The 26694-nt window shown below is 37.6% G+C and overlaps 1 protein-coding gene across 1 annotated transcript; it reads left to right on the top strand.

Annotated features, from left to right (window-relative positions):
* The first annotated feature begins 45 nt into the window (after nt 1-45).
* Nucleotides 46-26694, top strand: LOC121411437. The gene is made up of 13 exons (XM_041604171.1): nt 46-386; nt 16304-16372; nt 17109-17195; nt 18049-18084; nt 18427-18472; nt 18983-19122; nt 20564-20698; nt 21027-21161; nt 21895-22008; nt 23073-23149; nt 24302-24496; nt 24961-25147; nt 25911-26694. Exons 1-13 carry the CDS (start codon nt 333-335, stop codon nt 26082-26084), a joined length of 1449 nt encoding a protein of 482 aa, XP_041460105.1. The 5' UTR covers nt 46-332; the 3' UTR covers nt 26085-26694.

Raw genomic sequence — 26694 nt, 5'->3', positions numbered from 1 at the left:
GATGATGATGATGATGACGCTGATGATGATGATGACCACGATGATGATGACGATGATGGTGAGAAAGTTGGTCATGATCGGCATTTTATCTCCTTGAATTCTTGTCTTATCTTTATCACACTGCCACACGAAATATAAGCAACAAAACTATATGTAAGTGACTTCTTATTTACGCCCCTGGTCGAAACAAGATAAATCTTGATTGCATGTCCACACCCTTATTCAGATTCGAACTTTGGATAAGATTGTTTGCTTGATCGGACTATCATTGAAATACGTTATACCTTACAAACACAGTATTCAATCAGTTTGACGATTCGAATGATCTTAACATGGCGCAGGTTCCAGTTCAGAAGTATTTTCTCGGATTTTTCATTATTTTCCAGGTAAATGTGACATTTACTTAGAACAGTATATATACGTAGATCCAGTTTCAAATGATCTTCACTGTGATCGTTTATTCTATTGCGAGGAAATTAAATACTCTCTAAGCCTCTTATATCCACCATTTCATCATGTTTTTTTCTATATGTTTGATTAATAAAGTGCCTTTTTCTGTGGAATATATATTTTTTATCTTTGTGCTTTATATGAAGAGTTGTTAAAAATGATCATTTTAAAAACAAACAAACTGATTTTTCTTTGAATTAAAACAAGGCAATATATTTTCTTTTCTCTATGCTAATCTTATGCAAGTCACTTTCGTAACCGCCAGGTTGTTTTTTCTTCAAATGACAATTGATGAACATTTGTAAAAGCGTTACAAAAAGCAAGAATTTTTAGTAAGAATTGAACTATATCAAAATACTATCCAACTGTCTAACTAGCATCTGCACTCCGGCAATAGTACAAAGTACAGAGTGCAGAGAGCAATGTTGATAATAATCCATGTCACCTAACAAAATGATAGGGATCAGAAGAAAAATATGTGAACGGAACCATGCATATCAAGTTTGGTGCCTTTTTACGTTTTATATCTCATTCACATTTAGATTCCCATCCATGTCCATATATTTAATCAAAATTATTATATAGTTCCATACCTGAAACTCCAAAGATATGCAAAGATATATTAGGGGGAGACTCTGGGTCCTACGAAAAAAAATATCATATAAGATCTTCATACTTTTCCTAATATGACATAGTTTTGACAAGAGGCCCATGTGGAATAGATCCTTATGGGCCTCTTTATCAAACTATGTCATAAGAGGAAATTCCGGAAATCATATATATATATATATATATATATATATATATATATATTGGATTTTAAAGACGGCTTGACGATTTAAAATGATTTATTAGCGGGCTAGCAAAATACACATTTTAGTTTGTTTTGATTTTGAAAGGGGGCGTGGTTGCCCGAGAAAGGGCTCGTGACCCGACCCGTAAAGGGCGGGGCAGCGCTTTTTGGCGCCCGCGCCAAAGAATTTGGGCACAATGCCAGACATTTGCCGCGGTTGAGCTATGCGCGGATAAAAGTGCGGGGAATGCTTCATTTTCGTTTTGGCTTTCAATGAAGAGAGATGACGGTGCATGTGTAAAGCGTGCTTACAAAATTTTTTGAAAATTTTCTTTCGGCACTGGCAACTAGGCCTAGGTGGCAGATATTTCGACATTTGTCTAGCTACCTATACCGGATATCTACACAAAGGATTCATACTTTTATTGGATTATACAGACGCTGATTTCAGTTTTTTACTGTCTTCAGACTTCAGCCTCAGGAATTGTTGCCGTAGAACTAAGACTAAGTTAGCTGTGCCGATTTGTGGACCTAAAAGATTCAGTTTGCAACTTCAGGATTGAATTTTTTCTTGGCGGTTCGCTTGATTGAACTTTGGAGGTGATTGCATCCAGGATTCATTGGACTTGGGCTGAGTGACGGAGCTTCGAGTCTAACTCTAGTTTCGCGAGTTGATCATGCCAAAGGTTAAGGCCAAGAAAATAACGACCGCAGGTGCGAGGAAGGGAGATGACACACCGAAGAGGAGGCCGGGTCGGCCGAGAGGTCCACGGGCGACGTCAACCCCCGCAAGTGTGGATCTGGGGCTGGGAGGCGGCAACAACGGGCCAGGAAGGAGCGGTGAGTTAAATCCCTCTCAGTCTCAAGTTGTCGATGTTGATGAAAAAAGTGGTAGGCCTAGGTCTAAAGTTGGTGATAAAATGGCAGAGCTAGATCTAGATCTAGTGGGGCGGGAAGGCCAGGCGCCCGTGGGCAGATCTATTGCTTGGCATGAGATAGTAGCTCAGGAGTCGGATACCGGTAGCTCGGGGCAGGCTCAGCCAGCGGTTTCAGTGCCGGCGCGGTCGGCAGGGTAGCCGAAGATCTAGGCCTAGATCTAGTGGAGGTCGGTGTTGAGAGATCTGAGCCCCAGGCGCCTAGGCTTTCTGCCGTGTTGGGGGCACCGGAACCATTTATTAGCGCATGCGACCCACTAGGTGTGGAAGTGGCTATCTCACTGAAGGAAAAAATTTGGGCAAGTGAATATATAGATTTGGAGTGCTCCTTAAGCATAATAATGCACGTGATGAGTTTGGGGCCTTGAGTGTAGGTGACACCACTTTGAGTTTGTGTCAATCGGGATCTGGTCTTGGTTTGCAACTTCAACCTCAATCAAAGGCTAAGAAAATCATGTCGGTAGAGCAGTGGACTTCGGTGTTTCTAGTATTTGCCTCAATTTACGCTGAGAAGCACATTGAAAGGAGCAGGGAGCTCATGAAATATATGGATTTGATAAGGCATGCAGCCCGTGCGTTTGCAGGTTATGGCTGGCGTGACTATGACACTCAGTTTAGGAGCAAGCAGGCGCGTTTACCCCGGGCGATCCTGGGCGAGCGTCGACGCCGAGTTGTGGTTGATGCTGGTGGCCTCTAATGGTCCGCGGCAGCGCCACAATTTACCCCATGCCCCTCGCCATCAGTTCTACAGAGGGGGAGTACGGCGCGAGAAAATCTTTTCCCTTCGGAGGAAAGGGACCCGGAGCCAATGGCACACCCAGCCGAGGCGTGTGCTTTGCCTTTAATAGAGGCAAGTGCATGCGAGGCAAAGCTTGCATCTATGAGCACAAGTGTTCCCGCTGCCAGGCGACAGGTCATGGGGCTAAGCAGTGTAGCCAAGGGCGGGCCGGTTCCAGTCCCGCTGGCAGTAAATAGGTCTACGGCTAGTGCGGTGTCGTCTATTGCTCCGACCCCTATTAAGTTAGCACGTTTGGTGCCCATGTTAGCTACTTATCCTAATCAGGAGCATGCTCAGTGCTTGTATAATGGTTTTAAGTTTGGTTTTTCATTACATTTTGAAGGGGACAGGGTCCCATTGGTTGTTAAAACCTGAAATCAGCATTCGAACACATGGATACGTTGAAAAAGAAATTGAGGGATGAAATAGACTTAGGTAGGATAGTTGGGCCTTTTGTTGTTCCTCCCTTCGAGAATATGAGGTGTTCACCAGTGGGGTTGGTGCCCAAAAAGGCCCCAGGGGAGTTCCGTATGATTCAACATTTATCGGCACCCAGGGGAAATTCAGTTAATGATGGCATACCGGAGGGGCAGTGTACAGTAACATATTCGTCCTTTGATTCGGCGGTAGATATTGTGACGCAATTGGGGCGGGGTGCCCTTATGGGAAAGACTGACATTAAGTCAGCTTTCAGGCTCTTGCCTGTTCACCAAAAGATTTTGAGTTGCTTGGGATGTATATAGATGGTCGTTACTATTTTGATCGTTGTTTGCCGATGGGCTGCGCAGTTTCTTGTTCCACTTTTGAATGTTTTAGTACTTTTTTAGAGTTTTGCGCGAGAAAAGTTGCGAAGTCGCAAAATATTGTCCATTATTTGGATGATTTCTTTTTTGCAGGCGGCCCTGCCTCGGAGGATTGCAGGCGGGCAATGCATTGTTTTGAAGCAATTTGCGAACGATTTGGGGTGCCCATAGCGCGAGAAAAAACGGAAGGCCCGACCACACAGTTGTCATATCTTGGGCTGGTAATAGATAGCGTTTCTCAGCAGGTTCGGGTACCGGAGGACAAAATTGAGAAAATAGTAGGGAAATTAAATTGGGCGGTACAGAAACAAAAAATTTCCCTAAGAGACATTCAGTCGATTGTAGGTAGTCTAAACTTTGTATGTAAGGCAATTGCTCCAGGGCGAGCATTCATGAGACGGCTCATTGACTTAACTAAGAGCGTTAAGCGTCCTTTTCACATGGTTAGGTTGACGAGAGGGGCTAAGGCTGACTTGCGGGTTTGGTTGGAGTTCTTGGCACATTTTAATGGTCAAGTTTTCTTCCGGGCTCCAGGCTGGTTTGGAAGCGAGGAAATTCAGTTTTTCACTGATGCGGCGGCTGGCATTGGTTTTGGAATTTTCTTTGGAGGCAGGTGGGCTCAATCCAGGTGGCCTGCTGATTTCCAGGCCGGTAGGAGGTCTATAGCTTTTTTAGAGCTATTCCCTATTTGGGTAGGCTTGGAGATTTGGGGCATGGAGCTAAAGGACAAGAATATATTGTTTAATTGTGATAATCAGGCCGTGGTGGCAGTACTTAACAAGCAGTCGGCGCTATGCCCTGATATTATGGTTTTGGTGAGGAAGGTGGTGATTATATGTTTAAGCAATAATATAGTGTTGAGGGCTAGGCATGTACATGGATGTGATAATGGTATAGCTGATGCACTATCTCGATTTCAGATGCCGAGGTTCCATGCGTTAGCACCGGGGGCCGCCCGGGAGGGCGTGGAGGTTCCAGTCCGTCTTTGGAAGAGCTGGCTATCGAGAGAAGTCGACTGCTGATGGCTTCTAGGGCAGCTCGAACACACACAACTTACTCTATTGCCTTGGGGGCATACGTGAAATTTTGTAAAGTGTACGGATACGACCCCCAGCTACCCCCTAATGTAGAATGGGTGGCGCAGTTCATTTCTTATTTATCCTTTATGGGATATGCAGGGTCTACTATTCAAACATACATATCTGGGTTGGCATTTTATATGAGTTCATCTGGGCTAAAGGATGTGACCAAGAGTTTTGTGATTACAAGGTTAATTGAAGGGTGTAGGCGAAGTACTTTGAGAAGAGATGCTAGGCATCCAATCACATTGTCTGTGTTAAATAGAATGCTCGCCTACTTGAGGCATGTTTGTGGTAGTCATTACGATGTTTTGATGTACTCTGCTGCTTTTTCAGTGGCATTTTATGGTTTGTTGAGAGTTAGTGAGTTGACAGTAGAGTCCAGGCATAGATGTGAGTCTATTCTGCAGCACACAGATGTTAGGGTCACTGGCGATGCACCGCATCGCAGGGTGGAATTATTCCTAAGGAAGTCAAAGACTGACCAGCGGGGAAATGGGTGCACCATTTCGATACCAGAGTTGGGGACAGTTAGCTGCCCTGTGATGGCGGTTATTCGTTATTTAGAAATCCGCCCAAAGAATGGTGGAGCCTTCTTTTGTTCATATGGTGCTCTCCCGCTAACTAGGCGTGAATTTGGAAACATGATAAAACGATGTTTGACATACGGGGATATGCCGGCGGCAATGTTTTCATCGCATTCCTTTCGTATTGGGGCGGCTACGACCGCTGCCATGGCCGGTTGCTCGGATGAGGAAATCCAACGCATGGGGCGTTGGGTTTCGAGTGCACATCGGAGATATATAAGACTCGACATGGTTAAGTAAAAAAATAAAAAAAAAAAAAAAAAAAAAAAAAAAAGAACGAAAATATATATGAAATGATGATTTTAGGTTATTTGACATTTTGACCAAAATCAGGTGTAAGTTATCTTCCAATAATGTCACAACGCGTTTACTTTACACGAGGACATGTGCTTTAATCAAAGCCGTGGCCGATGGGTTGTTGGATATTTGGGTGTATAATTCTCAATATATCTGCTTACATGGTATTGTTTTATTTTATTCAGCCCTATTCAGAAGCAGGGTGGTATGTTCAGTGCCAAGAGGCTTGTTTACAAAGGAGCCCTTGTTACAGTATACATTATACATTATACATTATGCATCATATATTATACATTATACATTATACTTTATTACATTCTTTATACAAAATGAAGAAAGAGATGGTACTATATTGATGGGAATGTGTTTATACGTTATACATTATACATTATACCTTATACATTTTACATTATACATTATACCTTATACATTTTACATTATACATTATACATTATTATAAATTGATTGGAATGTGCTCAGACATTATACATTATACATTATTATATATTGGTTGGAATGTGTTTATACATTATACATTATTACATTATACAAAAGGAAGAAAGGGATAGTACTATATTGATTGGAAGGTGTTTGGAACATCAGATTGATCATAACGACCCCCCCCCCCCCCCTGTACATGTTGATATCAATATACATGTATCATCAAAATAACTCTGGGCTTAATATTGAATGAGTAAGTGCGGGTTTAATGATATCACACAATTACGAGCATTCTGCTTTTTAGAGAGAATGTTACAACGGTATAATGACGTGTTTAATATCAATGCTTTCAGGATTAAGGGGAGGGGTCAAAAATGTGATTACATACATTGTATCTTGGAGGGGAAAACCCCGTGATGAAGGGGTGGTGAAGGGTAGCAGACCTTTCAGGGGGAAATTTTCATACTTCAAAATTCTGCCCAGCCCTCTTTCTTGTTTTCTATTACAGGACCTGTGGTGTGGATCATAGGGGACTCGATAGTGTTTTGGGCACATCGCAGGGCGAAGAACACCGGCGAGGCTGACCTTGGACTTGGAACGTCGGTCCGCTGGTTGGGGAAAAGGGGGCTACGAATTGAAGGGGTAAGCGATTGGTTAGATAAGATGGGTCGGAGTGAACCAAAGCCTTCAGTAGTAGTATTGCATGTAGGAACGAATGACATTGAGGCACTGTCCAAGAAGAAGCTGGCTAGTTTGACGTATAGACTTTTTGACGCCAATAAGGACAAATTTCAAATAGTGTGGTCGGACATTTTGGAGAGGGTTTGGTACCCCGCTGGCTGTACAGGAGATCAAGGTAAATTGGACTTAAAGAGAAGGGCGGCCAATAGGTACGCCAAGGCTTTAGCTGCAAGATTTCATGGTAAAGCCATACCGCATCCATCAATATCCCATAATGACATTTCGCTGTACAGAACTGATGGCCTACATCTGGCCGATGAAGGGTTGGACAGATTTATCAGTGAGTTAAAAGTTGGTCTTTCATATCTTCGTTGAGTATGTATTTATACATTTTACCTTAGTCGCTCCGGCGTGACCGACTCCAGACCGTCCGATCCGATAGTATGAATAAGGGTTTTGGCTGGTCTGGAGCCGGTTTCACCAGTGTGTCTATGCTTTCATAATGTATCATTTGTTGTTATTTAGCTGCTCATGCATTTACGTTCAATGTATGCATGCATTAAATCATGTTGGGGTCAGTTATGGATAACCTAGATATACATTGTAATGGAGGAATGAGCAATGTTCCCTGGTACCCCCCCCCCCCCCTGGTAAAAGCACTAAGGATGATAACGTTGGTGAATACTAGTAGAATGATCCTGTAATGGTTGCTAAGATTTATTGAATATCTTGGTAGATACGAGTAAAATTTTGACGTGTTTGTTGGCGGTCGATCATATATAAATAAATTATATATTCTCGTTTGGCGGTAATTTGGCAATTAGGCCACCTGAAACACGTATTTTCCAAGAATAATTGGGTATTTCTGGTCATGCCAGGGCAGGCATGTGGATTTTAATCAATTATGTTATGTTATTATGTAAGTTGCAGGTCCCCACTCGTTACCTAGGTGAGGGGGACCTATTTGTACATACAAATGTTTGAGAACGCTGTTAAACTGAAATAATTGTGTCATGCTTAAAGTTTAATCTTAGCCTGACCTGATCTTAAAGGCGGGCAGGCTGGTCTATAGTCATGGGCATTCATATATCTCTATATGCTATATTTATGTCATCTGTAATCCACCGATAGCTCATAATTAATAGCTGTGCTGGGATTCCGGTCCGGCTAGCAGGGAACCAGTGGGAAAACAGCCATGAATTTTAAACATTGAAGAACTTACGAGGGGGGCCTTCTAGCCGGGGGTTTAACCCCTCTCCGAGGAGCTTATTAAACAAGGGTATCGGTTGGTTACAGACATTATCGGTATATGTATATGTGATGATATTCATACACTGTACACAAAAAGCAGAATTGGTAAAGATGCACATTCATCTCTATTTCATTAAAGCCACGACAAATCGCAATTCACTTGTTCTTGTTGTTTTGTTAGCCGTGAATAATGGATTTTAAAGACGGCTTGACGATTTAAAATGATTTATTAGCGGGCTAGCAAAATACACATTTTAGTTTGTTTTGATTTTGAAAGGGGGCGTGGTTGCCCGAGAAAGGGCTCGTGACCCGACCCGTAAAGGGCGGGGCAGCGCTTTTTGGCGCCCGCGCCAAAGAATTTGGGCACAATGCCAGACATTTGCCGCGGTTGAGCTATGCGCGGATAAAAGTGCGGGGAATGCTTCATTTTCGTTTTGGCTTTCAATGAAGAGAGATGACGGTGCATGTGTAAAGCGTGCTTACAAAATTCCCACCTCCTCCCCATTACCATCCTCTAGTTATAATTAAGGGGGATGTTGACATATATATCGTGGGGGGATTCTTGCATATTATGGATATGGTTGTGTATTTATTGTCCTTGTGCATTCTTAATGTTATTTTGTTTATTTAGTTTTTGTTTGCAAGGAAGAAGTCAATTCGAAATTACTATGAAGCAGGTTATGCCTCAAACGTTCATGTGAGTTGTCATAAAAATCCAAGTTATGGATGGTTATAGAAAAAATCTGGGGATTGAAATTATAATTTTCTCAGGTCATTTGAGAAGAAATGTTTATGAATTCATAATTTCTATGTACGTTTTATTTTCCTCTACCATGAGCATTATATATGAAGAAATGTTTGATAAGATTGCATAGGCTTCATTTCAGATAAAGTTATTTCTAGTGCTGCAAGTCAGGCGGCATGTTCGGGTTCGGTTCGGTTCGGCAGGGTTCGGCAATTTTTTTCCGAACTTTGGTTCGGTTCGGGGTTCGGCAATAAATGCCAAATTATATTTAACATATAAAAAAATAAAGATCGCCGACCCACAAACAAGTGATCTCCAGTATGATCTGTCATATATTTATAATAAATTTTGTTTCTAAAAAGAATAGTTATGAAAATTGTTGAACTTTCTTTCTTTTGTTTTAATCTTTAAACAAAAAATAAGTCATTTCTACTTTCTTTTTTAAAATGAAAATTAAAAAAAAAGAAAAAAATATTGATAATGAGAGAATCAGGACAAAAACAGAATTACAAAAATCAGAATATTTTTTTCATGATTATTTCAAGTAGATATGATCATGATCGATTACGATTAGGCCTGGGAGTAAACATCGATTGATCGAATGGTTCGATTGGCATGCCGCCAATTACCAATCAAAAAAAAAAAATTAGAAAAATTTACACTACCGAATGTTCGGTAGATCCTGATTATGACATTGGGATAACTCGAATACCCAAGTAATAATAACAAAAACAAGAAAACAACGATGACAACGGTTTTTGAATACTTCATACAGGTTTAAAAATTATGTTACCGAGGTAATTTTTCAAAAATTATCAATGATTGTATCACATTCACAGTTACACACCAACATGAAAGCGCTCCGAAAATTTTAATCCCACCCGACCTTGCCGTCGATACACAAAATAAGTCATTGTCTGCGTGCACAAAACAATAAGTAAGCACACAACCAGCTCACTTGAGCTGATTGGACCTTCGGATAGCCAATGAAACTTTGGGAAACAGAGAAGAAGGCACGTGGTTCCCTTATCAGGAAAGGTCATGACTTCAGAAGTGAATTGACCCCTCCCCCATCTGTGTGTGTGTGTGTGTGAGAGAGGGACAGAGAGAGAGGGAGAGAGAAAGATAGGGTGGGAGCCGGACAATTCCTTTCATGTTTCAAAACAATGCAACCTTTTTATATCCCCCTCACACAATGGAAACGACATTCCAACATGCGCCCGTCTTCCCCAGTACTTTCTCGACTAGTCTCCAAAAATAGACCCAGTTATACATGTAGGTTCAAATGATAAAAATTGTAATTTTGAAGGTATTTCAAATGAAATATTTTGCAAAAAATTTTTTTTAATACATGTGTAGCATCGTGGACAGTGCCACAAGTGGGGGCGGAGACATGGTGTGGGCAAGGGATGAAATTTCTCAAGTGAAATGCTCCACCTGGGGTCAATCTCAAAGAATACTTCATGAATGAGTTGTTTACGTCTTTGGGCTGATCTGGGCTGATTCATTCATATGAAGGGGTGTGGCACTTGGAGGGATGTATGCATGATGCCAGAGTAACAGCATTGATTTAGGAAAGATTATCATTGGAACAATATACTGAAAGATTTAATCTCATTTCATGTAGTTTCTTTTGATATAAAAATCATGGAAAAGGGAAAAGGGCCTACTTTCATTTATGCTAAACATGTGACTTTGATGGAGATTTCTTCATGGGGGGGGGGGGGGGTCACCATAAATTAGGTCACCTATTGTGACTTAAAAGACGTGATTCCCCAACGAACAATCGAATCATTCGATTATTTTTTTCAGGAAATAATCGAATGGTGAAAATGACAATCGTCCCAGGCCTAATTACGATGTCATTGCCAACGCAGCTTGGAATGTCGAAACAGTAGACATACAACCTCCACTCAACTGTTATTATGCCGGTAAAATTCACATTCCAAAGAATATGAGTGTTTTAGAAAGTCCCTATTTTCAAAAGTGGTGAAATCTGGTCAATGAATTACTTTAAAAAAGATAAAATATCAGTCCATTCTTTGTCCAGAAAGATCGACGCTACATGACTTCAAACATATTTCCAACACGAAAATGAGTACATGGGACTACACTGTATTTTAGTGTTGTGAAATCACCCGGCGTTGATCGTCAGAACTAAGACGGAACTGATAATTTATCATTTCATTTTCAGTAATTGACCAGATTAAACCACTTTTAAGAAAATATTGACAATGGAAAAACGTTTCAAGTTCGGAATACGAATTTTACCTGTATAATAGCAACCGAGAGCAGGTTGTTTGGACTTCCTGTTTCAACTTTCCTTACCAACCATTTCCGGAACATCGATCAGGGAACAACATGCGTTGATTTGGTTTGAATTTTTATATTTTCTGTTTTTTCACCCTCATTCCTTCATCTCTTATTTATTTATCTTTTATATTAATATGGAAATTTCAGAAGATGGAATATATATACTTTACCATTACTTTGTCAGTCACAAGGAATTAATTTGTCTTGTCTTTTTCTTTTTTTTAAATACAAAACAATTAAATGTACGTCCGATTACAGCAATACGTAATTCAACTACACTTTTTACTGAGTTAAGCTTAAAATGTCCCCACATTTTATAAGGAAAAAAATATATTCATGTTTATAAAAAAAATTGAAAATGATAAAAATTTAATCAAACACGAGACCGAAACTGTCATACCTTGTCATTTACGAGGAATGAATTTAAGTCTGCTTCTTTTTCTTTATTAAATACAAAATGATTAGGTCCGATTACGATCACGATCGATTATGGCAATACGTAATTACACCACACTTTTATACCGAGTTAAGCTTCAAAATGTCCCCTCATTTTATCAAGAAAAATATATTTATGTTAATAAAATATTCTTAAGTTGATAACAGTTCAATCAAAGACGTGATGGGAGCTATCATAGTGGATTTTAAAAATATATTGAGTGGAATTCTCTTTGTGTGCAATCACTAACCAATATTTTTTTGTTTAATTTTATACTTAAATCTAGTATGTAGTCATCACACTTAAATGCATTGCATGTTAACATTTTTTTTTTTTTACCGAACTTCCGAACCAGGCCTTTGTGTTCGGTTCGGTTCGGTCCGGTTCGGAAGTGCCAAGTTCGGCGAACTTCCGTTCGGTTCGGCGGTTCGGCTGCAGCACTAGTTATTTCTCGGGTCTGCATCGGACTCCTTAGGAATTAGACGGAAGTATTGTCCCAATTTTTAGGCTTCTTCAAGTTCAGCCGAATGTTCAGGTCTTTAGGCGTAGTATGTTGGTATACTTATGTGAATTTGTATGGTAATTTTGTCATGGTGTATTTATTATTAATACTGCCCACCTTTGGTATAGGAAGCAGCTCACGCATCAGTCAGATTTGAGTTATGGTTTTTAAATATCTGTTGTGTGCTGCCCGTTCAGGCAGAAATTGTGAAGAAATGATCGTTTTGGGGAAAGATATTGAAGAAAATATTATTTAGTTTAATTGCATTGATGTATATGTTAATGACGAACACGCATTGGTCATTTACAACGAGTGATACTTTCGTACCTTGCTTCCCTTTGCCAGAGTATGGCCATATTAGTGAATTTCGTTTGGTGAAACAAATTTCTTTCTGAATTCAATTTCCTTTATTAAAGTTCCTTTAAGGGGCTCAATATTTTCAGTGGGATGAAAATTGGATACCTATAGTTGGCTTGAATACCAGCAGTAGTTGATCTTGGCAAAGTGTGATTAGGGGGGGGGGGGGGTACAAGTACTTTTGCATTTATATTTTCCAGGGAAGTTGTATTTGTTGAATCTATATGATACTCTATAATGAATGGTGTATGAAGTAGTTGGAGGGTGATGGTATACTTTTCATGGTTAATTTCAGAATCTAGGCAGAGCCTAGGCTGATAGAAGAGCGTAACACGAATCCAAATTCGAGGGTGTTTGACCTGGTCGCACACCAATCCTAACAACGATCGTCGTGCATAAGTGGGCCGTAAGGGAATTTTATCCTCCTGTCCTATTTTGGCCAGTGGGCAGGCGGGTTTTCGCCCTTACTCGTTTTTGGGAGGAGTGTTGACGCCTTGTGTGTTGTTGAAAAACAAGCAGTTGAAGTTCTGGGGGCATGATTTCAGTAAGAGGCGCATTATTAAAGTACCTCCTTTTTTCCTTTCCATGCCAGGGCAGGCATGTGGATTTTAATCAATTATGTTATGTTATTATGTAAGTTGCAGGTCCCCACTCGTTACCTAGGTGAGGGGGACCTATTTGTACATACAAATGTTTGAGAACGCTGTTAAACTGAAATAATTGTGTCATGCTTAAAGTTTAATCTTAGCCTGACCTGATCTTAAAGGCGGGCAGGCTGGTCTATAGTCATGGGCATTCATATATCTCTATATGCTATATTTATGTCATCTGTAATCCACCGATAGCTCATAATTAATAGCTGTGCTGGGATTCCGGTCCGGCTAGCAGGGAACCAGTGGGAAAACAGCCATGAATTTTAAACATTGAAGAACTTACGAGGGGGGCCTTCTAGCCGGGGGTTTAACCCCTCTCCGAGGAGCTTATTAAACAAGGGTATCGGTTGGTTACAGACATTATCGGTATATGTATATGTGATGATATTCATACACTGTACACAAAAAGCAGAATTGGTAAAGATGCACATTCATCTCTATTTTCATTAAAGCCACGACAAATCGCAATTCACTTGTTCTTGTTGTTTTGTTAGCCGTGAATAAATATATATATATATATATATATATAATATATATAGCGGAAGAAATTTTCCAAAAGCCTCGTAACACTGGCGGTCATTCATAGTGGTGAGGGTCAATATAATGACTACGAAGTGGACGTTGCTCCTTGCTTCTCCATTTAATCAAGCTTTCGATCAATGCATGATCTTCCTCCGGACTATGAATATATAAACAAAGTACAAATACAATACAATAATATAATGATACAATATGACGGCCTCTAAAATAATCTAAACATGCTTCACGGTTACTTATAATTATTAATTATTTTACACTATATAACAAGAGAACATATCATATGATATAAAAAGATTTATTTTGACAATTGCCAGATAAAGATATATATTTATAGAAAGAGATATTAATTTTATGTAATTATATTACTACAATTGTCATACATATATATATATATATATATATGTATATATATACAGAGATTTATTATAAATGTATACACGTGTAGGAGTCAACATATCTGAGGAATTATAAACAAGAGAACATATTATATGATATAAAAGGACTTATTTTGACAAATGCCAGATAAAGATATATATTTATAGAAAGAGATATTTATGTAATTATATATAGATTTGTTATAAATGTATACATGTATAGGTGCCAACATATCTAAGGAAATGCAGACAGAAAACATGTTATATGATAAGAGACTTATTTTAACAATTGCCGTATAATTGTATATATATTCAGAGAGAAATATTTATAGAGATTTATAATAAAAGATTGTATGTGTATAGGAGTCAACATATCTAACAATAGAACATATTATAACAGAGCAAGTGATAGTCGGTTGTAACAAGGTGTGTCTTAAAAAGGTAGTTTCTAAGTGCGTTTATAACGCGTGGTACATTCATGTTTACTACCTCCATGATATAGTGCACCGACCTGTTATAAACAATGTATCAATCAAGCGTGTGTCTACTGCACAAGGAATATATAAAGATAATGCAGTAGGGGTCGGTGACTTATCTAAGAAATACAAATTACAGAACATATTATTAGAAAACAAAGTAAATACGGATTAGTACCTGAGAGCGAGGGCAAGGATATCATGGATGTAGTGTCATGCTTGGGCGTCTGTAGTGTAGGTGTTATAAATGTATACATGTATAGGTGTCAACATATCTAAGGAAATGCAGACAGAAAACATGTTATATGATAAGAGACTTATTTTAACAATTGCCATATAATTGTATATCTGGCATTTGTCAAAATAAGTCCTTTTATATCATATAATATGTTCTCTTGTTTATAATTCCTCAGATATGTTGACTCCTACATGTGTATACATTTATAATAAATCTCTGTATATATATATATATATACATATATATATATATATATATGTATGACAATTGTAGTAATATAATTACATAAAATTAATATCTCTTTCTATAAATATATATCTTTATCTGGCAATTGTCAAAATAAGTCTTTTTATATCATATAATATGTTCTCTTGTTTATATAGTGTAAAATAATTAGTAATTATAAGTAACAGTGAACCATGTTTAGATTATTTTAGAGGCCATCATATTGTATTATTATATTATTGTATTGTATTTGTACTTTGTTTATATATTTATAGTCCTGAGGAAGATCATGCATTGATCGAAAGCTTGATTAAATGGAGAAGCAAGACGCAACGACCACTTCGTAGTCATTTTTCCTCTTCTCTCTCTCTCTCTATATATATATATATAATCATAAATGGTATAGTAAATGCCGTTGAAATAAAATCATAGATTTTAAAAGGAGCATAGCTCTCAAAAATGAAAGGTAAAGTCACACTCTTCGTCGGTGCCCATGATGTGACAAAAAGAGAATTCAAAATCCGTTTCTGAAACAGTCGTGAAAAACACGTAGATATATATATATATATATATATATATATTTATATATATATATAATATATATATATATATATATATATATAATATATATATATATATATATTATATATATATAAAGATGAAACGGGAGGGAGGGGGCATAAACTTCGTACCTCACCTCCCCACCACCGTTGTCTGAACATGTTTAAAGGACAAGTCCAACCCAACAAAACCTTGATTTGAATAAAAAGACAAAAATTCAACAAGCATAACACTGAAAATTTCATCAAAATCGGATGTGAAATAAGTAAGTTATGACATTTTAAAGTTTCGCTTAATTTCACAAAACAGTTATATGCACATCCTGGTCGGTATGCAAATGAGGATACTGATGACATCACTCACTTACTGTTTCTTTTGTATTTTTTTATTTTCTTGTCATTGTCATGTGAAATGAAGTTTCATTCCTCCCTGAACACGTGGAATTTCATTATTTTAACATTTTGTGCTTCAGGCAAGGAGGTCCTAATCATCAAATTCGTAAAAATTGAAATATTGTATGATTCAAACAATAAAAAACAAAAGAAATAGTGAGTGAGTGACATCATCGACTCTCTCATTTGGATGTAGCTGGCTCGTTCATATAACTATTTTGTTAAAAATAAGCGAAACTTTGAAATGTCATAACTTTCTTATTTTACATCCGATTTTGATGAAATTTTCAGCATTGTGCTTGTCTAATTTTTCTCTTTTGATTCAAATGAACATTTTTCTGAGGTGGACTTGACCTTTAATATCTTATTGTTATTTTTTTTTTTTTAACTTTGTAGGTTATTTTGGGCTATCATACAGCTTTAAGTGCAGATTGCCAAGGATTAAGCTCAGAAGTAACATGTACGGTAAGACAACATTTTTCCCCAGAATATCAAGAATGAAGAAATGTTAATCGGTGGGACTTTAAAAGGAAATTCATCGCCTTAAGTTCATGAGTTCAAACAAACAAACAAACTTGTTTTTCATTAATCATTTTGCACCTTATTAGTTGGTTATCGGTGATGAATCATTATTGAAAAAAAGGGATTTATGATTCGTGCATTATTTCCAGTCTCGCAAAATATTTCTGGTATCCCATTCTGAACCATCCAATACAAATTATATATATTATGACGTCGGAAAGACGTGTTATACATTTATTGGCTATATCATAAACCAAATCACGTAATATATCTTTAATAAAGCTCTTCAGTCTTTCTGACGTGATAACATTTTGTATTTGATGGCTCAGAATAGGATACCAGAAATATTTTACGTGACTGGAAATAATGCACGAATCAAAATAAATCGACAATATATATATAGTTTTATTTTTAGACAGAGGTTTCATGAATGGGACCATTTTTTGTGTGTTTTTGTAGTATAAAGATGTGGTGGTGGGGGGGGGGGATCAACACCATCATGTCGGGGCACCATGTTTACTCCAATATCAGTATTTGAAAGTTATCTGATGGATTCTTAAGTTCACATTGAGCCTGTGTCATCATAGCCATCTTTAACTCAACCACCAACATACTCCTAATTATGAAAATCTGTGAATGACCCCCTTTTATGTGTTTTTTCCCGCCATTTTGGTTACAGTGTGATGATTTTGGTCATTGTGAGAGAGGAACAGTACAAGTAGACCCATGGCTGCAAAATACACTCAGGACACAGATGGATGTACAGGTATGATCCTTCTTCTCCTCTTTTTTCCTTCTTCATTTTCTTCATCTTCTTCCTCCTCTTCCTCCACTTCCTCCTCCTCTTCCTCCTCCTCTTCCCCCTCCTCTTCCTCCTCTTCTTCCTCCTCTTTTCCTCCTCTTCCTCCTCCTCTTCTTCTTCCACCTCCTCTTAAATGAATAAAATCATTAGTAACCTCACCACCGTTTAAATAACTCCTACTAATTCGTTACAAGCGTCGTTATTATTCCAATCTGATCGGAGTATAAGATTACAAAATGTAATTGTACGATGTTTATTCACACTCCTCTCTGTTTAAATAATGATATTTGTTTAAATATGATTAGTATTCGATTTTAGACTATAACAGTATGCAGAAAAAAAATTAAGGAGTTTGGACTAGGCATGTCTCTGTAAATATGAACACGTGTACCGTTCATGGCCCTGGGAAGCGAGGGCGCTGAAGCACCCCCAAGATTTTTTGCTGGGGTGCATGCGGTGTATGCTATTTTCCATAGGCAGTACCCCTTGGAAATCAGGTTGATATGCTAAAATGAAGCGATTCGACCCAAATCTCCATCATTTGGAAGCAATAACGTTTTTATTTCTTTTTTTTGTTGCCTGTCAATTTTATTCTGTCCAAAGTCCCCTACATTTTTTTTTCTTTTTTTTAATGCTAACCTTTCCTTTTGATATTATTTTTTGTTTGTTAACATTTTTGTCTAAATATGCTGTGTAGACCAAAATAAGTAAAAAGAACTCTGAACAAGCGCAGCTGAGTAGATCCATATAAAAGCTGCGCTATATAAATTAATGCTTATTATTATTATACATGTTTTTCATATTGGTCCACTCTCAGCTCGATGTACCGTTCAACCATGCCCAGTTATTAGACGTAAGTATTCGTCTATTAATTTATGTTCATCATAATGGACCTATTATGGCTCTGTCTGTTTCTTATACCACACAGGCTATGCTATATCTAACATAATTATGGCTCTTTGTGACATGTGATGGCATTTATGACCTAGATTTTATGTTTAAATTCAGTGTTCTTTATTTCAAACATCGTATTTTTGAAATACAGAAATAACAAATCTTATGAATATTAATTATTATACCTGCATTGTAAAATAATTATTATTACAAAATGTATAGTTACTGAATAATCATGTCAAATGCGTATTTTGTATAATAATAATTTTTTTAATGTTTTTATTATTCTCCACTTTCAAAGGCACACAATGCATATAATACCAGACCGTATGGATTTTTATACGGGGGTAAGTATTGAACCTATATGATTGCATCACAATTACGTTATTTATATATACCATCTCATCTGTGTTAATAGCTCCATATGTTATACAAATGGATAAAAAATAGGTTCTCACCGGCCTCAAATGTAAACGCTTTAAAGGGACTTTCACGCTCGATGTTTTAGCCAGGCTTCTGCCGACGTACCGTATATACGACAAATGTAAGGCATTCACAAAACCTTTGAGCAAATTAATTACAAGAGGGCACCAGACCCAATCAGGATAATTCCGATGTATGTTGCCGAAAATGTATAAACTAATAAATATTTGTATAATTTTGCAAAGTGTGTTAATTGGTTTAAATTTGCAAGAATTATTGTTGATATTGATCATTTTAGAAGATTATAATTTGGTGTGGTAAAATACTGCCTGAAAACAAATAATTCTATATAAAGATTTTGTGAATAATTAAGATATTGTTTTCTTTTAAATAGTGTATTATTGTATAACTTTTTATCCCCTTGTCAACAATAGCAAACGATACATGTTTGTGGCCGCCCCCATACGACCCAAGTCTGTGCATCGGGATTGCTAACCAGGAGTTCAGTTTGACGGACCTTCTCAACATGGGAATCAGGGGGATTGAACTCGATAACTGGTTTTGCGAAGATGAGGTAACTTTAAACTTAAATATCATGTCCGTCATCGACGATTTAATAGGGACTTGGTGGGGGCTTGCATGGGTCCCCAATAGGTCCACGAATAAGGTAGGGGAGAAAAGGAAAAATGAAGAAAAAATTGAAATACAATAATTAGTTAAATCTATCATGTCAAAATTTATCAAAACAATGATTTTAAAAGTTCTAAAATTTTCGCTCGCTCGCTTCGCCCCTCGAAATTATTAAAGAACACTTTCCACATACGCTATGTTGTGTCCCTTATTCTAATTTTTGTTTTGCTCACTAAATGAGCAACTGCATGAGTTCCTGTTGATTTTCAGTTGTTGTTTTATAGGAAAAATAAACAATAATTAAGATTCCGTTAATATCAGATGAGTATTTAAAATTTTGATTGCAAAATTATGTTTCTTTCCAGTACCGTTTTGCAATTTGTTCGCTCTCAACCGAATCTTCGTTGCCACATACAGTGACCATGCATTTGTTTCCGGTTTCCTTTGCATTCCATTGCATGAAATTCTTCATTTCTTGGTGATGAGAGAGTTTCTTTCCTTTGTATAACAAGATATTAAAATAATGATTTTACACGATACACGAAGAATTGACCCCTCCCCCCAAAAAAAATATTTATTGAAAAATCTTCGGAGGGGAAAAAATTATTCTCGAGAAGGAGTGGGGATAAAATAAAAACCATTCACTCATTTTGCATAATCAAACAATACCGCTCAAGGTATATGGACATCACTATTAAGTTAAAATGCAGTTACTTTCTTTGTTTACTTCTAATTCTGGTCAAATCTTAACTGTTATGTTTTTAATTGTACCTATCGATTCAAATGAATTTTATTTTTAGGTAGTCTCGTTTTTGTGGAGGCGATTTTTTTTCATTCAAAAGGTTTGATTATCCATTACCATATGTCCCATGAACACCCCTCCCCTAAAAAAAAATCTAAAAGCGGACCTTGAATATATACACACTTGACATAATGGAATATTCAGAATTTGTCACATAAGAGTACCCCTATAATTAACCTATCTGCAAGCAACCTGTGTATAGGGTTAACAAAAATACTGTTTTGTTAAATCTTCTTTAAGTTCGCCACCAGTTCTATCATTACTTGATATCGTTTAAGTCGATCATTATGGGTTTTTTAAAAGTCTGTAAAATTAAATTATTTTTTAAAGTCTGTAAAATTACACGCTTTCACTCTACTATATGATTTCATGCCCTGCCAATATGACGTTGTTTCGTTATACTACACATTTCATTGACTTCAGTTCCTTGTAAACTTGGTATAAATTTGATTGATTTCAGTAAAGATTGTATTCATGTTTTTTTTTTTTTTTTTACTTCAGTTCCTTGTAAACTTCTTATCAATTTGATTGATTTCAACAAAGATAATATTTTTTTTTCAATGTGTCCATGTACATAATGTAGATGCGCATTGCTCATCTTGGGACCGACATTGCTACGTTATGTAACAGACGTCACGTGGTATTTTCTGAACCCGTTGCCGAGATTGGGGCGTGGCTAGACAATCACGAGGGCGAATTCGTCAGAATCTACATGAATGTACGTATTATCTGATTACATATTTAAAGCACATTTTAACCGATATATTGATTCGTTTTATTATGTCAATATATTGATCCGTTTCGAATTATGTCAGGATTATAACCTTATTAATCAGAAAGAGTTTTCTGGAATGAATCTGAATTTAAATCACATGTGGGAAAGAACAATAAAATCTACTTTTCGAGAGTCTAATTTTTAAAATGAAATTTGCAAAGCAATTTGAAATTTCTCCCAGACCATGTTCAGAGTTCAATCACAGTGTTTAATCTTAATCTATATTGATTCTCATATTACAACACCCTTTTTATAAAAAAAACATATCCAGGAAAAGTTTGACCAGGGTAATGATGCAGAAGTGAACGGGCCATTCGAACGTTTCCTTGGTGATCGAGTATTAACACCGGCCAACCTTAAAAACGACTACAACAACGAGTGGCCGACACTAAGGACCATGCGAGAAGTATGCAACCGTTCCTCAAGTTATTTTTGATTAATTAGTAAAGACTATATTTGTTATCAGGGGCGGCACCAGGGTGTTCTAATGGGGGGGGGGGGGCGGGCAAGACGACCCCATTTCTTCTTAATGAATTACAGGGGTACTAAAATGACAAAAATAAAACTCTGAGTAGGGTCATATTGTTGGTATTTCGGAGTTCAAATTTTCGATCTTTAAATCATATCATGCTCAGGAGCCGAGTATGTATTATACAAACAGGTTGTAGATACAAGATCTAAATTAATTGACAAAGGTAAAATAACTATAAGATATATACTGGGATAATATGAAGTTACATGACTTATGCTTCTCTTTCAAGTCTTTTTTTTTCTTCCTCTATTCCCCTTCTCCCCCTTTCCTCTCTTCTGTTTGTCTCAATATTCCACTACTTAATGATCCAAGGGGGTGGCCCCGCTACGCGTTAGTTTCATATCTGGTTATAAATTACATTTTGGATTTAAATCATACTTTTTGCCTTCATGGCAAAGGACGGTGTTTTTGTTGTTGATGATAATCGTACTTTAGTCATATTTAAGTTAGATTAAGTATCAGTTACACTAGACTTAGTAAAGTCAATTTAAGTTAAAGGAAGGCCGGGTGAGCATCGGTTGAATTATTAGGGGTTTATAGGTGCCCATGTGGCATCTTCCCTGAATATAACAATTTAAATAATCTATTATACTATTTTGATTGATAGGATGGTAAGAGTGTAGTGATTGCCCATATTGCAACGGCGGGAACTGGTGATTATTACCTCCACCAAGGAAAGTTTATCCATCCCGGTTTCTGGAAGGACAAAAAACGAAATGAGGCGAGTAGATACCAGTTCAATGATGACTCTTTATTGTACTCCAGAACCCCTCCATAAATTCTACTCTTCTCTCTGATACTGAAAATGATAATACCAATGGAAATGCAAATGCAAGTGCCACTGTCAATCAATACCAATGCCAATGACAACACCAATACCAATACCAATATCGATACCAGCACCAATACCAATGACAACACCAATACCAATACAAAAACCCCACATATACCAATACTATTACCAATACCAAAAGCAGTACATATATCCTTACCAGTTCCAATACCAGTACCTATACCAATACCAGTACCAAGTACTACATGTAGTACCATTATCAACACCAATACCAACACCAATATCAATACCAGTACCAATACCAGTACCAATACCAGTACCAATAACAATACTAGTACCACTACTTGTACCAACTACCAATACAAGTACCATTACCGATAGCAACACTAGCTGATTTTTTTGTGATATACTGACCTGAAACAGGACATTTTAAGCACCGTTTGAATTCATGAGCATGGTACATGATGCGAGCGTGAAGCGTGATTTGCATTTGTTTATATACTGACCTGAAAAAGAGCCCATGCAGGACCGTTGGAATTTGTGGACAGGCCTATCTGAAACAAATATAGGCCCATGTTATGAGCGCGAAGCGCGAGTTTTATTTTATTTTTTTAATGTATATCAGACGCGGAATGTTCAGTGTTGGAATTTATGAATACGATACGTATGTAATTTTGACATAATGCGAGTGTATTTTTCCGCACCTGAAAACGAGGGATTTTAAGCACTTTAGGAATGTGTATCTAACTCGTTTGAACTAAAGGCAACGCGCATGCTGAAATGTTTGCTGCGCATTAATGTGATTTTTTTTCAAGCGCCATATAATCTTCTCTCATCCCAATTTTCTTTAATGATGATATGTAATTAAGCTTTATTGAAAAAATAGATATTTCTATTTTTCTCAAACTTTTTTTTTCATTAAGTTTTTATTGATCGATAAAATGATTACATAAATATCAAAATCTTTTTCTCAAACTTTATCCTTATGACAGTTCTCTAATTATCCACAATGTGGAGGTAAGAACGCAACGAATGCTCTTCGTTTCTACAGTGACAGTACTCATTATTTGTAAGTATACTTATCGACAATAAAAACACTATTTTTAATTATCATCTTCCCGCCTGCTCTCTCTCCCTTCTCTCTCTCACGTGCACACGTTGGTATCAATAATGCATTAAGAAGCATTTTCATTTATAGTGCAAGATAGAAGAGCATCCGCTGGCACGCACGCACGCACACACTCACTCTCCCCTCTTTCCCCTTCCTATAAAATTTACTAACCATTTGCTTCCTAGTGCATTGATTTCTATGGTAAAAAGTAATTATCTGATAAAATTAATCAATTTATTATTAGGGCAGATGCAGCATTGTAGAACTTTTTTATGATTTTCCCTGTCGACTGTCTGAGAGCTAGGCCAAAAGTTATTTTCCTTTTAGCATAGATATCTACAACCAAACCACCATTCAACATCATCCACCCCCCTCTCCCACTTTCCCTTTCCCTATTACGCAGGTTATGGGTTAAAAAAAAGTAGGTCCATGGTTCAAGCCATACCAAAAGACTTTAAAAAAATTGATCTTGGGTTAGCTTGAGCTACCTTGAACATGTTGAAGGCCACAACTTTCCATCATAGCATGGGCGGAAATCCCAGGGGGACGTTTCCCCCTACTCAAAATAGTAGGGGGGACACAATATCAAATGTCCCCCTACTATTTTGGGTCTTTGGTGATGCTAAGAAATATATAACTCAAAATGGGAATAAAACGTGCTTTTGGGACGAGATGACCTTTTTTTTGCTTGTCAAATATATTTCCGTCGAAATTACCTTAAATTTTAGGTAATAGCCTTTTTTTGTTCTTTTAATTGCTACCTTTGGGAGAGATTTCCGCCCCTGTTCATAGCGAGGTATATACAAAGTAGATTATCATGGTGTGGCAGGATTAAGGAGATCCCATGGGACTCATTTAAAACCCCCAGGTTTGACAGTTCTTTCTTAAATTTTGAGGAGTGTGGAGCATCAATGGCAGACTGGGGAAGCTTATTCCATCTGTTTATTATAGGCGCTTGACTTATTAGAGAAGGAAGTATCATAATAATAACAGCCTATTTTAATTGTTTAGCAGGGTCCGATGGGAAAACGAACAGATCATTATGAGCTGAAGAGGCTACCCTATTAATATTATAATCCCTATCATTTTTACAATTATTATTTTTTATAGACTCGATAACGAATACATTGATGGTCCGACACGCGTCGGGATCATCGATGACTTTAGCGAGTTTATCAAGTGTGGGATCCAGTTTCCCGCCGGTGATCAGGTTCATCCTCAGCTGATGGAGACGGCAGCCTATACATGGGCTAAAGGAGAACCAGCGACGCCGATCACCGATTCGACGTCGTGTATCATGCTCAGGTGAGAAGACACCCTCCCCTGTCCCGCGCCCTGGAGGCTTTTCAATAAAAATGACCACCTGATTGTGTTTTTAAATGGTGCAGCCTCCCACCTGAGACTCTTAAAATCTCAATCTATTATCCCTCCCTCACTGCTCACACAAGGGAAATTTGACTTTTTATAAGATCCATCGACTTGCAGTTAGTCAGTTGCCATAGTAACAGCGCTTCTCAGCCAATCAAATTTAAGGAAAACTGTCAGATCTGACAACTCGTCGGACAAAATTGTTGATGATTTTTGTTCCCCTGATCAACGATTCTATCGGTTAGGCCTACTATGAGAATAACAAATGTGATGTCCAGTCCTGTTCGGGGCATAGGGCTACTCTATTCATTTTGAATTTGTCCACATGTACAAAACAATTTCTGATGAGTTTTCAAAATCACTTTAAACTAGCTATATATTGATAATTTTGTCCTTTACAGTGGCACTGATAATCGTTGGTATACACCGTCAGACTGCAATCAAGAACTCTATTACGCATGTCAGAATGTCTTTGATACAGAAGACTGGACATTGAGTGTATCCGTCGGAAGTTATGACGTAAACACACAAGCATGCCCAGATGGATACAGATTCGCGCTACCTCAAAATGGATTCCAACATCAAAAGGTGATTTCTTGAATTTTTCATTTTACCTTGTGTTTCAAGGTTTACCAATGGCGTAAAGCGTAAACTGAGAGAGACAATGGACACAGTACTACCCCCCCCCCATCAGCTGAGAAAAGGGAAAGAGCCCAGGGAAGCATTGTAAGAAAAGAGGAAAAGAAAATATTCAAAATTATAAGTTTTTGAGTGAATTAACGAAATGTGCTCATATCTGATCGAAATGTTGATGAAATATCCTTCTGTGTTTATTCATTCATTCCTACATTCCTCGTACAAGATATTACTTCATTTTTTTTGTCTCGCTCAGTGTCGTAGCTCGTTTTGCAGGTTCGTGCGACAAGGAAATTGAAATAAACATATATTTTCTTTGCTCGCAGCGCTCACTCGTAAATATTATAATACATGATGTCCAGGGAGGCAAATGAATATGTTCAGCATGTTGAGCGAGGTAATCACAGTCACGCACAAGCTTCATTTTTGGGGAATAAGTTATACTCTTTCCTGTTTAATTAAGGGTATATAATTATATCCTCACTCGCTGAGGACCCCCTCAGAATTAGGCTCGTCATCAATTTAGTTAAACCTGTTTGAGATGAATAATTCGGAGAAATTGTGAAAATAAATTTAGGTAAAGGGAGAGATGAATAAATTTTAGGAGAAATGGGAGGAGCATTTACATAACTTTGGTGAAAATTGATATCATGATCATTCTTCTATCCTAAGAAAACAACTACAACAATATTCTTATTATTTTGGATCAAATTAGATGTTGGAAGCTATTGATGGTGCTGACGTTTGGCTCAACGTTGCTCCTCTTCTCGATGACTACCAGCCACCGGTACTGCCTACCACAGCACCAACGGAGGGTGGAGCTCAGAAAGTCACCGTGGTCATATCCGTGGTCGTCCTCGCTGCAGCATCCGCACTTTTCATCCTATAGAATCCAGTCGTGATCACTCGAGGGTGTTGAGAATTTTTTTTTACATGGACATCTGTTTCAATATTTAGTTATTTTGTCAATTACTGTATTTTTTGTTTTATTGAGGGAGATGAGTAGAGCTACCAATATTTGGGGGCGGCGCCACATGGGCACATGGTACTGGCAAGAACCTGGCAATGGATGGTTATCTATTGTTACCTGGGGTGCTGTAACAATGCTCAGCACCCTAGGTGACAATATAATAATCATCCATTTCAAGGCCCCTGCCCCTGTGGTAGAGGGAAAAGAAATGTAAAAAATGAAGAATTGGTTGTATACAATTCCATACTACCCGTGTAATAATTCAAGTGAGAAAAAATATAACGTCATTTTTGGGTATCCCCCAATTAATATACCCTAGCACTGCCCTGTCATTTTTTTTCTTTCAGAATTGGTTTCCTATGTCACTGGTTGAATAATTTGTATTGGCAATTTCTATGTATGGCTGAAGTATTTATCAGTTTTATCACTCCTATCTTTTAACAAGGCAGAGAAACAGGCCGGCATTACACGACTTGTACTCTAAGTCTAAGGGTCTGAAAACAAGTATTCAACCTCTTTGAACGTATCT

The sequence above is a fragment of the Lytechinus variegatus genome, chromosome 3, assembly GCF_018143015.1.
Source record: "Lytechinus variegatus isolate NC3 chromosome 3, Lvar_3.0, whole genome shotgun sequence".
Taxonomy (NCBI): domain Eukaryota; kingdom Metazoa; phylum Echinodermata; class Echinoidea; order Temnopleuroida; family Toxopneustidae; genus Lytechinus; species Lytechinus variegatus.
The sequence above is the reverse complement of the archived record's forward strand: the minus strand, read 5'-3'. Positions and strand labels throughout refer to the sequence as shown.